Source organism: Pararge aegeria, chromosome 14, assembly GCF_905163445.1.
Source record: "Pararge aegeria chromosome 14, ilParAegt1.1, whole genome shotgun sequence".
Taxonomy (NCBI): Eukaryota; Metazoa; Arthropoda; class Insecta; order Lepidoptera; family Nymphalidae; genus Pararge; species Pararge aegeria.
Genome location: NC_053193.1, coordinates 12,460,922 through 12,476,829, shown reverse-complemented (window position 1 = coordinate 12,476,829; position 15,908 = coordinate 12,460,922). Strand labels below are relative to the sequence as shown.

Sequence of the window (15,908 nt, the reverse complement as noted above, 5' to 3'; positions counted from 1 at the left end):
TAGAAGTAACTACAACTATAGTATTACGGAAACATGATATTGAATTTGCTTTAAAATTTACAATAAAGTAAATCCATCCTTTTCAATCCACGTAGCAAACGGAACGCGTCTGAGTCACGCCAACTTTTAACAAGGTTCTAAAGAAAAGTTTGATTCCAATTTTTCACCTGAGGAATCCTCGTCCATATTGTCCATTGATATGGGCAAAATGTAATCTTTAGACATTTCGAATGCTTTTTTTAGAGGCTCATGTATTTTGGGATAGTATTTGACGAGGTTGAAAAACATTTGAGAAGGAAGTACCAGCAAGTCCAAGTTTCTGCTTGCGTATATTGCTACTCCAGAAATTGAGACTGGTTGCTGTAGTAAGTAAAATTATTTAATTAGCTTTAATGCCTTAAATATTCAATATATTGCGTGAAAAAACCATCGCAGTAGGAGGCATTTCAAGAAATTAAGTCATAGTGCCTTTGAAGCGACAAAAGAAGCGGTGACAGCCTTCGGCTTCACTTTCAATGGGCCGAGTTTTAATACCAGCACCTTTATTTATTTTTTAAGTGCGTTTTTAGCAATTAAAATAACACTTGCTTAAACGGTGAAGAAAAAAAACATCGCAACTAAAAAATGCATTTTTCGTTGCGATGGTCTTTTTTCTTGAGATTTATAATATTCTGAAAGGCGTGTGGAATGTCCACCATTCTGCACTTGACCAGCGTGGTGGACTACGGCCTGAGCCCTTCTCATTCTGGGTAATGGGTTGATATGATTTACCTCGTCGCATACCTACATTGCGAGCATGATGACTTTTATTTCGTTTTATTTTAGTATTTAAGGACCTAATATGACATTTAAGAGGAATGTCACAAATCTACAAGGCTTAAGGGTGCGAAGAACCTATAAAGTATGTTATATTTTGGTTTGAATAAACAAATAAATAAATGATGATGATGACTTCTGCTTCTAGTGGGAAAAAATACAAACTTAATTTATTCTTATTAATATAATGTGGTCTTAGGATTATGATCCCGCGTTCTACGTTATTAAGTGTATATAAAAAATATGATAATATCTAATATTTAATTTATATAGATTGTAAAACTCACTCCAGTAAAATTACCAAACATTCCACCTGGTCCCATACATGTTATCATTTCATTGTATGAACTCATAACGTCGACCTGAAAATATATTTTAGAATAAGAGCATTGGACACGTGATGGAAACTTTTTGATTATATTCATGAAATAAATTGATACATTCACTTTGCCATACCTTGCCTCTATAAATGATATAAATATTGGTTTGCAAGTCTTTACACAGTACAACCGTGTCGCCTTTAAGGAAATACATTTCGTGAAGATGCTGCGTAATGACCCTGATGAAAGAGCGTTCCACTTTACCAAACAACGGCACCTCGCGAAGTGCCCTCTCGTACATAAAAACGAGCGTGTCTTCCATTAACGCAGAGTTTAGACCTCGACAGATTTTCTGCAATTAGGTACAAGATAAAATGGTACGCAATCATTGATATACTTTAAACTCCAAATTCTATTTGAAATACTCTAAACGATGTAGTGTTTAAAGAAAAATTAAAAAAAGATATTTTTTTTTTGCAGAAATAAAAATAACGAAGATCCCTGATAACCGCTAGCTAGTTAATAATAATAATTATTGTTATTATTTATTTCAGGCACTATGTAAAACCTATTAATTGAACAATATGAAACTATCCAATAACCTGTGCTTCACTTTTTTTTTTTTTTTTTTATTTATCTATTCAATTTGCCGTATCGTCACTCCGGTCTCAGCTGAAAATCATCGGCATGCATTTACCATGGCAAATTCTGAACTGTACACCCTTTCTGTGTGGTGTTACACAAAGACATTGTTACTATGTCATTACTATATTATTATAAAATGTACTGTTTGTAACACTTAACATGAATAAATGTACTTTCTTTCTTTCTTTCTTATAATCGAAACTACATTGTAAAACTTTTAAATTAATATATTCAGGAAATATAAGGTAGGTTTCATTTGTATGTCGTAATTCATTAAATTTACCTGGGGATCACTGCCGTGGGTTCTTTTCCATACATATTCAAAGTATTTCAAAGTTTTCATCGAAAGCACGAAGTCCACGTTCTCCCGATACAAAAAATCCGCTAAATCCCTCGTTTTTTCCTAAAAGTCCGAAATGAGCTCATTAAAAGTGCTACTTTTGTACCTGGCTTAATGACGAAAGTTACGTTGTCGCCCGTTTTCCGTGCCTCTAACATTTATTATTAAAACATTCATAAATATAATACCTAAAGCTCCCAAAAACATTTCTCATACGAAAAATTTCAAGAGGGACCGTAGCATAAAGTTATAAGCACCCAAATTATGTTTTTAAGTCTTGTCATTTAATGTTATTTTATCTTTGTTTTTGTTTAGGTGCTTAGAATCATTTGTTGACACGAATAAGATGTATAAATAGTTGTATTTTCGCGGACTTTCGTCTACCTCAAGTAACTTTGCTGCCTACCTTGTAACACGCGACGCACCTACCTACAACGCAGGTTATCGGACATCATATCATCCCATTACCAACCCACGACAGGGCACGGCTCTCCGCCCAGAATGAGAACGGTTTAGGCTGTAGTTCTACCACGCTGGCCAAGTGCGGATTGGTAGACTTCACACTCCCTTGAGAATGTTATGAAGAACTCTTATGCCTCACGGTTTCCTCACGATGTATTCCTTCACCGTTTACAACACCGAAAAGTCAGTGGGCCTCGAACCCGGTCTCCGCGAAAGGAAAGTCAAACCCTTACCCAGGCTATTCCCGCTTAGAGGTGAACAGGTGGTTATAACAATTTCTTAACTATTACCTTACTACGCACTACTTTGTTAGCTTTGTGTCGCATCACACGAACACGCTTATGATTAAGAACCCGGATAGTCATTGGAACTAGGGGCATATTCTAATGGAAGTCCCCGTATGCTCAGATGTTTATTCACTCCATATGATGACATAAAAGTGAATTCATTATCATATCAACTGTATCCAATTACACGCCTAAAAAGTACTATGCCGAGTGGTGACAGCAAATCAAAAGCTGTCACCACCAACATCTTACCGCGGCTGTTGTATGATGCGACTAATGGAATATAATAGAGAATGGGCAGCAGCATCGTCTGTGGAACTACTACCGTCTACACTGAACCGTCTACTCAACGTTAAGGTTATTGAAAGCCCTCTCCTTGAGAATGGCATTTTGTCCAGAGGTGAACTGGTATAGGGTATAAAGTAAAAATGGTAGTACAGAACTAAATTATAGTTAAACAAGTTTAAGTTTCCATACATTGTGACTCAGTAAAGCATGTGAAGAGGCAGAGCGCGTTGACGAAATATAACCAAACATAAATGCAAAATACAGTACTCCAGTGATCTGTAATGCCATCGTCAACCAGACATCTGTTGAGTTCGAGACGATTACTGGGGTGCATCCGCAACCTACGAAGACAAAGGATAATGTAAACAAAATGATAAGATCATTAATGATACATACGTAATATATATACATATGGGCCTCATAAGAAGGCTCAGAGTCACTCAGCGAGCGATGGAAAGAGCTATGTTAGGAGTATATCTACGTGATCAAATCAAAAATGAGGAGATTGGTAGAAGAAGAAGAACTAAAGTTACCGAAATAGCTCAACGAGTCGCGAAGCTGAAGTGGCAATGGGTGGGGCACATAGGCCGGAGAACCGATAGACGTTGGGGTTCCAAGGTGTTGGAGTAGCAGCCCCGCACCGGTAAACGCGGCGTTGGTCGACCCCAACCAGGTGGACAGACCACATCAAGCGAGTCGCAGGGAGTCGCTGGATACAAGCAGCCCAGAATCGTGGAGTTTGGAACGCCCTACAAAAGATCTATGTCCAGCTGTGGACGTCAATCGGTTGATTCGATGATGATGATGATGACGTAATGTTAGAAATAAAATATCAAGACGCGAATAAGAATTGTTACCGACAAATACTTGAAAAACCCAATAGAGAGTGTGAATATACTGTGACACGGCATCTGCAAAAAAAAACATGTTTTTAATCATACAACTCTATTTAAGGGGGACAGTAGAAGCATTGTGGTGGTCACAATTTTATTTATTTATTTATTTGTACAAAACAAGAAGAAACTAAAAAAGTAGGATGCAAAAGGCCGCCTTATCGCTTTGTAGCGATTTTTTTCCAGGCAACCATAGGATTAAGAAAACCAAGGGTCGTATTATTATTGTATTCATACTTACGAACAATAAAACACTTATAATTATCCAGATTACACACATAAAATACTAATAATAATAAATATAAAAAATAATAAAATTATATATACTATAACATAACATACTTATTGTTATGTTATAGTATATGAGTAAAAGTTAATCACTTTCGTCTTTCTTGCTCAAGATAATGTAAAAGATATAGAAATAAGCTATGTGGGAATTCAAAATAGACAATAACCACCAGCTTTAAACATTTTAACTAAAATTAAATTTAAAAAAAAACGGTTATAGCCCAGTGGGTAGGATTTCGATTTTCACTTTCGGAAGGCCGAGTTCGAATCCCAGCACACACCTCTAACTTTTCTAAGTAATTTGCGTTTTGAGCAATTAATAGATAACTTGCTTTTACGGTAAAGGAAAACATCGTGAGGGAACCTGCATAAATGAGAGTTCTCCATATTGTTCTATGGTGTGTGGAGTCCACCAATCCGCACTTGGCTAGCGTGATGGATTACGGCCTTAACCCCTCCACGTTGTGGGAGGAGGGCCGTGCCCGTTAATGGGTTGATATAATAAACAAAAAAAAACTAACATTTTAATTCACGTTCCGCAGTATTAAACACCATAACACTCGTACAATTCACCATGGCATAACTAGTATTGGGCAGTATACATGGCCTGCAGGAGTTCATAAAGATAAATGCGGTCGCAAAGTTCACCAGCGTCATAGCAATCGGAAGAAACTTCAGCAGTACGACTGCTTGATTGACTTGCATTATATCAGTTTCCCAGTATGAGAACGTACCTGTTATTCTGAATACCTAGAAAAAATTACTTTTGAGGCTGAGATTTATTAAATGTATCTACTTTAACTTTATAGCCTTCGGAAATAGTTAAACAGAGACAAAGTTATGTATCAGACAAAAATCTGTGCCACTTTAACACCAAATTTGGCTAAACAAAGTCATGATAAGCTTTATAGATCTAAGTCTCAATATTTTATAGATCTAAGACTCAATGTTCTAATAAATAATATAAATATATGCGGAAATAAATTGTAATTGAAGATTATGTATGTACTTCAAAATAATGGATCAATATGATGCTTATTTTATATTTGAAAGTAGCTTATTCTAAAGTTTAATACATGATTCTTATTAAACTCTTGCATATCTGTCAAGCTGTCTAATTGTCAGGACTTGTATTTGTAATGGCTAAGCCAATTTTAACGGGACTTTCACAGAAAATCGCTTAAAAAAATAATGCTTACTTTCTCAATACACATATCGCCGTCTAGGCCCAAAGTAAGCGTAGCTTGTGGTATGGGTACATAAATACTTATTATACACATATAAACACCCAAACACTGCAAAACATTTATGTTTATCACACACCACATTTTTCAGCTGTGGGAATCGAACCCACGGTCGTGGATTCGCAAAGCAGGGTGCCAACTACGCCAATCAGCCGTCCACTAACCAATATCGGACAATAGGTCGTCGTATAATATAGATTTTAGAAAAAAAGTAATTATATTAACATGTGCATCTTTAAAATTAGCATACCATAAAATACTGGTCAATTATTTACAATAAAACGAAACTTACAAGTAATATTCGATTCATTCTATATAGATCGGTGTCTGCGTGTTCATTTACGATTTTGAACTGAAAAATTTTGGAAATTTTATGTATATGCATATTGCATATGTACTTATCACTAAACTAATGCTTTTAAATAAAACAAAATCAAGGTACCAGCTCTTCAAAAGGGAAGACGCTAAGGACGTCCAAAATGAAAGCATGTTTCAGATAACGTGTCAATGTGAGCAAAGGATGTGTCACTAATAGGGACCTCTCGTCATAATAAGCCACGTATGCCATCAATACAATATCCACATACAATAAAATGTCTGTCCAGGAGTACGAACTGCCCAACCTGCTTTGTTTGGACTAAAATTTCACTTTTTTTATTTATTTGTTTATTTTTATATCATAAAATACAGTTTATAAACTACGAGTATACTTACAGCGATATTGTATGGAATAACAATAACATAATATATTGCCAATACAAATCGTAATAAGCACCAGAGTTTCAAGAATATTCCATGTGGGGTAATACATCCTGGCAGAAATATATATCTAAAGTATCTACAAAGCATTAAAAGAAAATCTTTACATAAACTGTGTTAGTAATAAAAATCGTTATGGATACTGATCTTCGATGGAATATTTCATGTGTACCCCACGTCAAAAACATAATTCTAATTTCATGAAAATATGTTTAAAAAATCAAATGATGTCATTTGATTATGAAAATTAAGCTTAATTTGCTATACTCCGCGAAAAGCAGGAGAATCTGTGTGTCGTAATTTATAATTTTATCTTCGGCAATGTAGGGTACATTAAGTAACTCTAAGAATTATTCATTGTAAAGTCAACATCTCCTAAGGATTGCGCCGGTTTCGGAGCGAAACGTGCGTAGAGGGTATCATGGATTTCCGGCTGCTCCTATCCAATATTATAAAATTTTACTGAGTAAAAAAGTCATTACTATAGCACCCACGTGTTCAACTGAGTTATATAATAATAAAGGCCTATGTATAAACAATAATCTGTATCGTTGGTTATTTTCTTTCATTTAATATAGACGTAAAGCATATTTCTAATTAAACAAACAATGTTACAAATATAGCATACATTTCGTATTCAAAACTAGATCCACTCTCCCAAAAACTGGCACATATTCAACGTCTTAGTCCCAGTGGCACGCATTTTATGTATGCACTAAAGCACTGCCTACCCTTAAAATTTTATATAACTCGAAGCAATTTTCAATTTTTTGCCATTTTCAAGAAAGTTAGTCTAGCCATACAAAGAGGCAAACGCGCCAGTATTTAAATAAAAACATATTTTTTTTAATCTTTATTATTTTGGAGACTTAATGTCCTTATTGTCCTATACCAACATATGAACGTTATTTTGTAAGTAAATATTTAAATTGAATTGTTATCCATACAAAAGAATGACTTTACGGTACTTGATTCAGTAATTAACCACTGTTACCTCATGATCCCTAATTTGTCAAACACTTTTTGGTATTGCATTTTTGCCTTCATTCCGCTTATAATCACGAAGCTCTCTTTTATTTCTTGCTGAAATTAATTCAATTATATATAACAGTATTCAGTAAAATGATTCAGATACAGTCGTTCGAAGGTCTAACTTATATATAGCTATAACTTTTCATAATTATCTTACCGTAATTTTGTTCGTCTTTGCATAATTTTTTCCTATTAGCGGCTTGCCTTCCTCATAACGTGAGGCTTGCTGACTGATTTCAGGATCCTTTATAACCTAGAAAACACATAGTGTTACTCTTCACATTCCAAAATAGTACTTAGTAGTAGTAGTAGTACCGGAAAACGCTTTGAAAGAAAGAAACCTGCATCAAGAGTTGCAAGTTTATTGAAGTGAAACTTCTTTAGAATCGTTGTGATTTCAAACCGGATGCAACGGAAAAAACGACAGGTAAGAGACACAAATACAAATAGGTGTAGGATTAAGCCGGCGAGAGAATGAAATAGAACACATGTGTTTAATGCATGTGTTTGCGTCTGCCTAATAGAAAGTTTTAGTATGAGTTTGTTGATGATTTTTAACTTGTGTCAATATTTTCATCTCCTTGTTAAATTAATTTTAAAATTATGCCAAAAACTCAAGTTAAAAAAAATACCGCGCACGCACTGCACTACGGAGTTATACCTACTATAATTATTACCCGGCTAAGTTTGTTGTGGGCTTCTTCTTAGACCGGGACGCGTTTGGAACCCTCGTAGCTTTAGTTTTAAGTTTACGAATGTGGTTATCGCCATCATCTCACTACCGTGTAATTCTTATGTACGCATCAAAAGTGCCACCTGTGGGCCTACTTGAATAAAGATATTTTTGACTTTGACTTTGACTTTATATTGTATTGCTTTGTTTAATAATAATTATTGAAGGGAAATTAGAACCGTTGTGATTTTAAACTCGATGTAACGCATTGCAACACAATCAAGAAAGAGATAGATTTATAGACGAGACATGTATCGGAGGGAATGAGAAATAGAATACATTACACATTTTGTTTCATATTTAAGTTAGGTAAAGAAACAAACACATAAATGTATAGCACAGCGTGAGATAGAAAACGTTATAATTTTTTTTAACTATTCTTTTGCCATGGAAATTAAATAATAAACCTTACATATTTTATCCTAATAGTTCTGATACCTCCACCTCAATCTCTCAAAGGCTACTTTTCAGAAGTTACACTTCTGCCGTGTATAAATAAATTGCACAGGATTTTTATTTTTTATTACACTACAAGTTAGCCATTGACTACAATCTCACCTAGTGAGATGCAGTCTGAGATGGTAGCGGGCTAACCTTATAGGGAGTATGAAAGTTATATTTAACCCACACCCCGAAACGGTTGCTACGTGTCATCATACCGAAACGCTAAATCGCTTAGCGACAAGTCTATGTGTATTGCATAGGGTGGTAACGAGCCCCTGCCAAAGCCTTCCACAAGACCAGACCAGAGAAAATTCGGAAATAATAAATTCACAACGCTCCCTTGCCGGGACTCGAACTAGGGACCTCCGACTTGAAACGACAGCACTCACAACTGCGCCAGGGAGGTCGACAAAACCTACTGGACAGAAGCAGACGTAGTGTGCACTCCCCAGAAAGCCTTTAGCCTAACTAAATGCCCATCAAGCATTATTTGTAAACAACAAGAGTTAAAGTCAGTTGTAGCTTGAAGTAGTCATCATGTAATTCAATAAAATAGAAGAAAATAACATTTAAATAAAAAAATAATAAAAAACACTACACAATATACTATTAATAATTATATTCAACTAGTAGTTCTAGAGGATTTTAGTTTACCTGTTGAATTGGATCACAGATATCAGGAAATGTGCTCCAACACTGTACCAAAACAGCGTATTCTATATGAAGCAAAATACAATTTGTTGTGGTCACCACTGTATGGACCTATAATATTATAACGATTATTAGGTCTGTATGAATGAATGAATGAATTAATAAATATACTTTTATTGCACACCACAAAAAATACATAAAAAATAAAAGTATAACGAAAAAACGTGTACAATTCGGCAGCCTTGTCGCTTCATAGCGTTTTCTTCCAGGCAACCATTGGCGGAGATAAAAAATACAGAAAATAATTACGTGGTCCATATATACATATACCCAAAACATAAATATTTCATTACTTAAATAAATATAAATAGTATATATAAAACAATATTTGTAACTAAAGACAAATCAATAAATAAGTACCTACCATTATAAATATAATATATAAAAATGATATTTACTTAAAAATAATATAATAAATTAAATATTAAACAATTAATTATTTTGTTCAATACTAAAAAAGGAAAAAAGAGAAGAAGGCAGCAGTGGTCATCAGATGATTGAGACAAAAAGTAATGTTTCACAAGTTTTTTAAAGATTTGGATAGATTTTGCATCTCTTATAGCCAAAGACGGCCTTTGACGGCCGATTGGCGCAGTTTGCAGCGATCCTGCTTTCTGAGTCCAAGGCCGTGGGTTCGATTACTACTGGAAAATGTTTGTGTGGTGTCATGAATGTTTTTCAGTGTCTGGGTGTTTATATGTATATTCTAAGTATTTATATATTTTAGTTATATAATATATATATAAAATATTCATCAGTCATCTTAGTACCCATAACACAAGCTACGCTTAAATTGGGGCTAGATGGCGATGTGTGTATTGTCATAGTATATTTATTTATTGATTGAAAGACAAGGCATTCTGTATCATGATCATCAACCCAGTAACGGTCTTCTCTCAGAATGTGAGGATTTAGGCCGTGGTCCACCGCACTGGCCAAGTGTGGATTGGTAGACTTCGCACGTTCTTGAGAACATTATGGTGAACTTTTATTAATAACGCACATAACTCTGAAAAGTTAGAGGTGTGTGCCGGAGATCGAACTATGTCTTCCTAAAGGTAAACCGACGCTATCATCGCTTCTTTCTAGATCTGTATAAAATACTATTCTTAATATGAATTCAAATAACATCGATACTCAGTGGAAAGCTGTCTTACCTTAGGGAGACCGTACAGCATTTCGACAACACCTATGTTTGTGCCAGGTCCAAAAGACGATTCAACATTGCCTTGATTATTCATTCGCTTACAATAACCCTGAAATTATAATTTTAATTCAATGATATATTATGTAACAGTAATTTAAATTTTTAATAATTAAACTTTTGATAACTTTTAATTCAAATTGGCCAGATTTTATTAAATTGATTAGATTATTTACAAATACGCTAATAATTACTATTCAATTAAAAAAAAGTTTTTGATTAACAACCAATGTTCATGACATTGAGTTCGTGGATTATTTGATATAAATACGACTGCATTATCAATACATCATTTGCATCATTGCAGTCCTATATGGACTCCAATGATGCAAAATACCTCACGGCGTCTTAGTCGTTATCAATTATGAATCCTCTTAACAAGTTATGATAGATGGAAAATATTATACCATTTTCAAAATATACATGTCACGGCCAATGTCTGCTGCGTGTTGTACAATCTCATTGTCTGGTAACACAATAGTTCTGGAGTTGGACGCCAGAGTTTGCAAAAAATCTCGACTGCAGTCCTTAATGAAAAAGTCCCAAATTAAATCAAAATTGTAATGAATTAACATCCCAATGTTATTTTACATATTATTACAACAAAAAAATATGTATTCAAGTACCAGAAGAGCTTTTTGCATTCTACCATTGAACCACCGATGCAAGCTTAATTTGCTTTACTCCGCGAAAAGCAGGAGAATCTGTATGGTGTAATTTATAATTTCTTCAATCCTTATAATCCACACCAAACAGATCTTCGGCAAATTCTCTACGCACGTTTCGCTCCGAAACCGGAGCATCCTCAGGAGATGTTGACTTTACAATTAATGATTGTTCTAACGCCTGCTTCTATCCAATAGTGTGTGGAGTCTACCAATCCGCACTGGGTCAGCGTGGTGACCTCTTCCCATTGTAACAAATGACCCTATAGTACCCTGTAGTTGGCCGGTAATGGGTTGATGATGATGATGATGAGAGCTTTTTATGACAGAGTACTTCCGGAGAAGTACTACACCCGTGCTAATTTCTGCTTTGCAGTGTTCGGGTCTGAATAGCCTGGTTGCCGGTACGATTTCAGTCACATTAGGTTTTACACCTACGCCTGAGGTTGACAGACACAGGGCGGGACTTTGTAGGATGTGCTACTTGCATGCCCTAAGAACTGTCGCTCTGTTTATATGCGTTACCACCAGTGGCGTGCATAGAGAGTATGCACAGGGTATGCATATGATATAAAATGAAGAAAATCTCCAGTACGAGATATAAATACTTAAGTTTTTTATAACTCGAAATTTTCTTCATTTTATATTATCTGCATACTCTGTGCATAACCTCTATGCACGCCGCTGGTTACCACCAACACTTAGGTGGGTTGATCAGTCAATTATTACAATAAAAATAAACGGACACACACACACAGATGTTTTCAATAGTTCAGTTGATTGTTCTGATTTTAATAAGTTTAATCCATGTCTGTTTTTTTATAAAATTATCAGGGTTTTTAAAACGTAATAAAATTTTATTAATTTAAAATTACCTGAAAAAGTGGGCAGCATAATAGCGTTTCTATCATCTCCAAGGATAAGATCTCTTGTTGGATATTACTTGACATATCCTTAAATATTTCGTCACTTGAAACTGCTTTGTTGTAATACCTGACAATAAAGTCATTTTGTACGAATAAATATATTTCTAGCATTCACATTTTATCCGTCACATATTGTAAACGTGAAATTTTGTATGAATTACATGTTTATTAAGCCTTTTTTTAGTTATCTAGCGATGTAAATTTTGTATGTTTGATACTCTTTCATGCCAAAACTACTGAACGAGTTTAAATTAAAAAGAAGTAATTCTACAGAAATGCAGTTTACGTATTATCATAATTTAAAATCATGCAATGTATTTTGTAAAAGAGCTAAAATATAACAGAAATCCTCGAGTAAGTGGGAATCAATTTTGCCTCCTGAGAGCTATATTTGCATGCGCTGCATATATATTTGCATTCTTGCGAATGTAGGATGGAATTGTTCCTACTTAATAATTTAATCAACGACTTTTCTGCTACTTAATAATTTAATCAACGAGAGAAGTGTTCCTTTACTGAATGGGCTCGTAAATACTATTTTATTTACCTACTCCAGTTTTTCAATTACTTATGCAATAATTTAGAAACGGCGTAGATTTTCATAAAACCGAATCGGATTTATACGAGACTGACCTATTTAAAATATTCTAGTGAAGTCAGGCAGTAAAGTGAGCTTACCATTGAACGCAAAAGAACTTTTTCACCCGTGCCTTGATTTTTACACTGACATGATTCACAGAGAGGAAGTAAAAGAGCTCTCTCATAGACTCCTGGAATAAAGTAGATTATAAGATAAATAACTTAAAATAAAAATCACCCGCGTAATGCAGCTCGTATTTCTTATTTATTTAAATCCTTTAATTCGACCCACTTTTAACCAACTTTTAACCCACTTTTATGGGATTTTTTTTCACTAATGAAATGAGTGTAAACGCATAAAATGAATAAAATGAAAATAAACGCATAAAATGAAATATGGTTTTGATGATAATAATAATCTCATAATCGGAATAAAAGCGGTGATAGCCCAGCAGGTAGGACTTAGAATTCCTTTCGGGGGGGGGGGGGGGTGGGGGGGGGGGGGGGCGCGAGTTCAAATCCTAGAACGCACCTCTAACTTTTCTAAATTATGTGCGTTTTAAGTAATTATAATATAACTTGCTTCAGCGGTGAAGGAAAACATCGTGAGAAAACCTGCATACCTGAGAGTTCTCCATAATATTCTCAAAGGTGTGTGAAGTCCATCAATCCGCAATGGGCCAGCGTGGTGGACTACGGCCCTAACCCCTTCTCATTATGGTAGTAGACCCGTGCCCTGTAGTGCGCCGGTAATGGGTTGATATGATGATGAAGATATGATGATTATTATATGTTACGAGTACCTTAAACTTTAATTTCCTTTGCGTTGATAATACGTATATGGAACAAATCTTAGCAACATAGAAAAAAGACAAATATGCTCCCAATATTAAAAGGAATACAATCTGAAAAAAAAAATCCCGTAACATTATCTACATTTTCAAATTATTAATATATATATCACATGGTATAACATTACCTAAATTTTCATTAATATATGAATTTAAATTAAGGTTAAAATACCAGAATTAAATCCTCAGTTCCAGGTGATATTTCAGACGCTCCGCTGCCTGTGAAAACTGATGTTCCAAAGAATAGGGAAGAAGTCATTGGCCTTTCATGTTTAGCATCATTAGTTACAAATATTTTCGTCTCCCAGTAAATAAGCAAGGACATCCAAGAATTCTATAATTATCTCATTAGATTTACAATCAATTGTTTTACATTAAACTACTTTTATAGACAGAAAACTATTGTCTTAGTTGTTGCAATTGTATGCTATTTTGCCGTCGATAGTTTTCATAATCTGAATAGGTTGAAACTGTGATAGTAGATAGCAGTGTGTAGGAGCTCGAATTCACTTTCGGAGGGCCGAGCTCGAATCTGAGCCCGCATCTAACTTTTATAACTTATGTGTGTTTTAAGTAATTAAAAATATCACTTGCTTCGATGGTGTAGGAAAACATCGTGAAATAACCTGCATGCCTTAGAGTTCTACATAAGGTTCTCAAGGTATGTGGAGTCAAGCAATCCGCACTGGGCCAGCTTGGGGGACTACGGCCTTAACCACTTCTATTTGCTTAGTGGGCCGGTAATGGGTGGATATGATGAATATATGCATTGCGATTGGTAGAAGTCCAAACCCTACTTTGCGATATTAACCTGACAGTTCGTTAACATTAAACAGTTGAATTGACAGCACACACTGACATCATATGGACGCTTTCGAAGATATTAATTGTAGTTGATTAGTGTACCTTGACGCTTAATAAACCACTTGGTATTCAACGAGTTGTTCTGTATAAAGGTCGTCTTTAAACAACCAGGCCAAAGGGCGTCAAGTGGTAGTTTAACATAATGCCTACGTTTCCGTAGTTAAGATAGGTTCGAAATAGGAAACTATCCATTACATCCCTACAAGCCGTTTCGTTTCGTAATCGTGGTTCAAAAATCTCAACGTAATTTTACTACCTTACAGTTTGGTTGTTTAAAACGCTAGATAACTAAAAAAAGGCTTAATAAACATTAAGGAAGTATAAAAATTAAAAATTAAAAAATATTCACCTCTCTACATAAATTTCTCGGGCAAGCAGTAAGGTATAAGATGCTACCAGACCAATAGCATAATATTAATATTAATAGGCAATATTTTGTGCAACATAACAACTGAAATAAATAATTTGTTGATTAAACACTATCTTAGTCAAAACCACTGAGATGTACGGTAATTCAATTATTGTCTATAATTTTCGTTAAAAGTGTTTAAGTAAAGCTTACATTTGTGTTGTTATTGAAATTTCTTTGCCATTTGTTCAAATAATCCCAAATATGCCATACTTGTAAAGTTGGAAACATAATAGCTATTTGCGTAGCGATTGATTCACCTGTAGGATCCAATGTGTCAGTAAATATATACATAGGAAAAACTGAGACAACATCGAGATAAAAGCCGAGCGAAGCCATTTTTTCCTCAGTTATCTCTCGCACTGTTTCTTTTCTGACATTCTGCAATTCAAATTAGACTGCTATATCATGACTAGGAATAATTTGCATATTAAAAGTGAAAAATGAAATGGTAAAAATATTCAGTTCCAAGAGAATTTAAATTACGAAATACTTTGTTAAGAATGAAGAGCGTAATTTTTTGCCTTTTCCGCGACTTCATTAAATTAAAAGGTGAAGGGAATGAGTTTCAAAGAATAATCAAATGAATTGTATCGCAATCAATAGTAGGAGAATAAAAAGACTTTTTGCGCAATGTATAATTCAAGTAGAACCTTTCGGATAATTTCTATTTACCAACTTGTCTGTTTTTAAAACACACTTATTATTTTATATAAGCTGAGGCTTACTTTTTGAACTATAGCAGTAGTGAGCTGTATATAAATGTTCAGCAACAATCCAGCAATCACGATTGTGCCCAGAACTTTCTCCCAATCAGACTGCAAAGCGACGGTTGCCAAATGCGGGCACATTACACAGACGTATAATACCATAATGAAGTGTGCTATATCAAACATATTTGTCTAAAAATAGTATAATTCTCTTTAATATTATACACAGTCAAATAATACGAGTTCTTTTAATTGATTATATCAGAAGTGGGATCGCTAGATAATTTTTTTCGATATTTAATATGCTATAAAATAATATTGTGCGTTGTTGCTACTAAAATATGACAAAACAAAAGTGCTACTTAGATTCTTGTATTTTCTTTTTAAAGCCAAACATATTTTTTTGCTTCTTATTTTTACCCTTAATTCTTGTAAAAT

General features: G+C 34.6%; 1 protein-coding gene across 1 annotated transcript in view; it reads right to left on the bottom strand.

Moving 5' to 3' along the window:
- The window catches only part of LOC120629631, a 46,837-nt gene that overhangs the window by 18,230 nt on the left and 12,699 nt on the right, over nt 1-15,908 (bottom strand). The window contains exons 15-36 of the mRNA XM_039898625.1: nt 15,489-15,662; nt 14,914-15,141; nt 14,701-14,802; nt 13,660-13,821; nt 13,440-13,541; nt 12,736-12,827; nt 12,007-12,124; nt 10,874-10,993; nt 10,420-10,518; nt 9,206-9,313; nt 7,532-7,627; nt 7,337-7,425; nt 6,298-6,421; nt 6,026-6,220; nt 5,876-5,935; nt 4,861-5,089; nt 4,016-4,069; nt 3,348-3,499; nt 2,065-2,184; nt 1,273-1,488; nt 1,104-1,178; nt 168-360 (exon numbers count right to left, since the gene is read on the bottom strand). Of these exons, the coding sequence (XP_039754559.1) occupies nt 168-360; nt 1,104-1,178; nt 1,273-1,488; nt 2,065-2,184; nt 3,348-3,499; nt 4,016-4,069; nt 4,861-5,089; nt 5,876-5,935; nt 6,026-6,220; nt 6,298-6,421; nt 7,337-7,425; nt 7,532-7,627; nt 9,206-9,313; nt 10,420-10,518; nt 10,874-10,993; nt 12,007-12,124; nt 12,736-12,827; nt 13,440-13,541; nt 13,660-13,821; nt 14,701-14,802; nt 14,914-15,141; nt 15,489-15,662 (2,908 nt within the window). The remainder of the gene's footprint in view (nt 1-167; nt 361-1,103; nt 1,179-1,272; nt 1,489-2,064; nt 2,185-3,347; nt 3,500-4,015; nt 4,070-4,860; nt 5,090-5,875; nt 5,936-6,025; nt 6,221-6,297; nt 6,422-7,336; nt 7,426-7,531; nt 7,628-9,205; nt 9,314-10,419; nt 10,519-10,873; nt 10,994-12,006; nt 12,125-12,735; nt 12,828-13,439; nt 13,542-13,659; nt 13,822-14,700; nt 14,803-14,913; nt 15,142-15,488; nt 15,663-15,908) is intronic.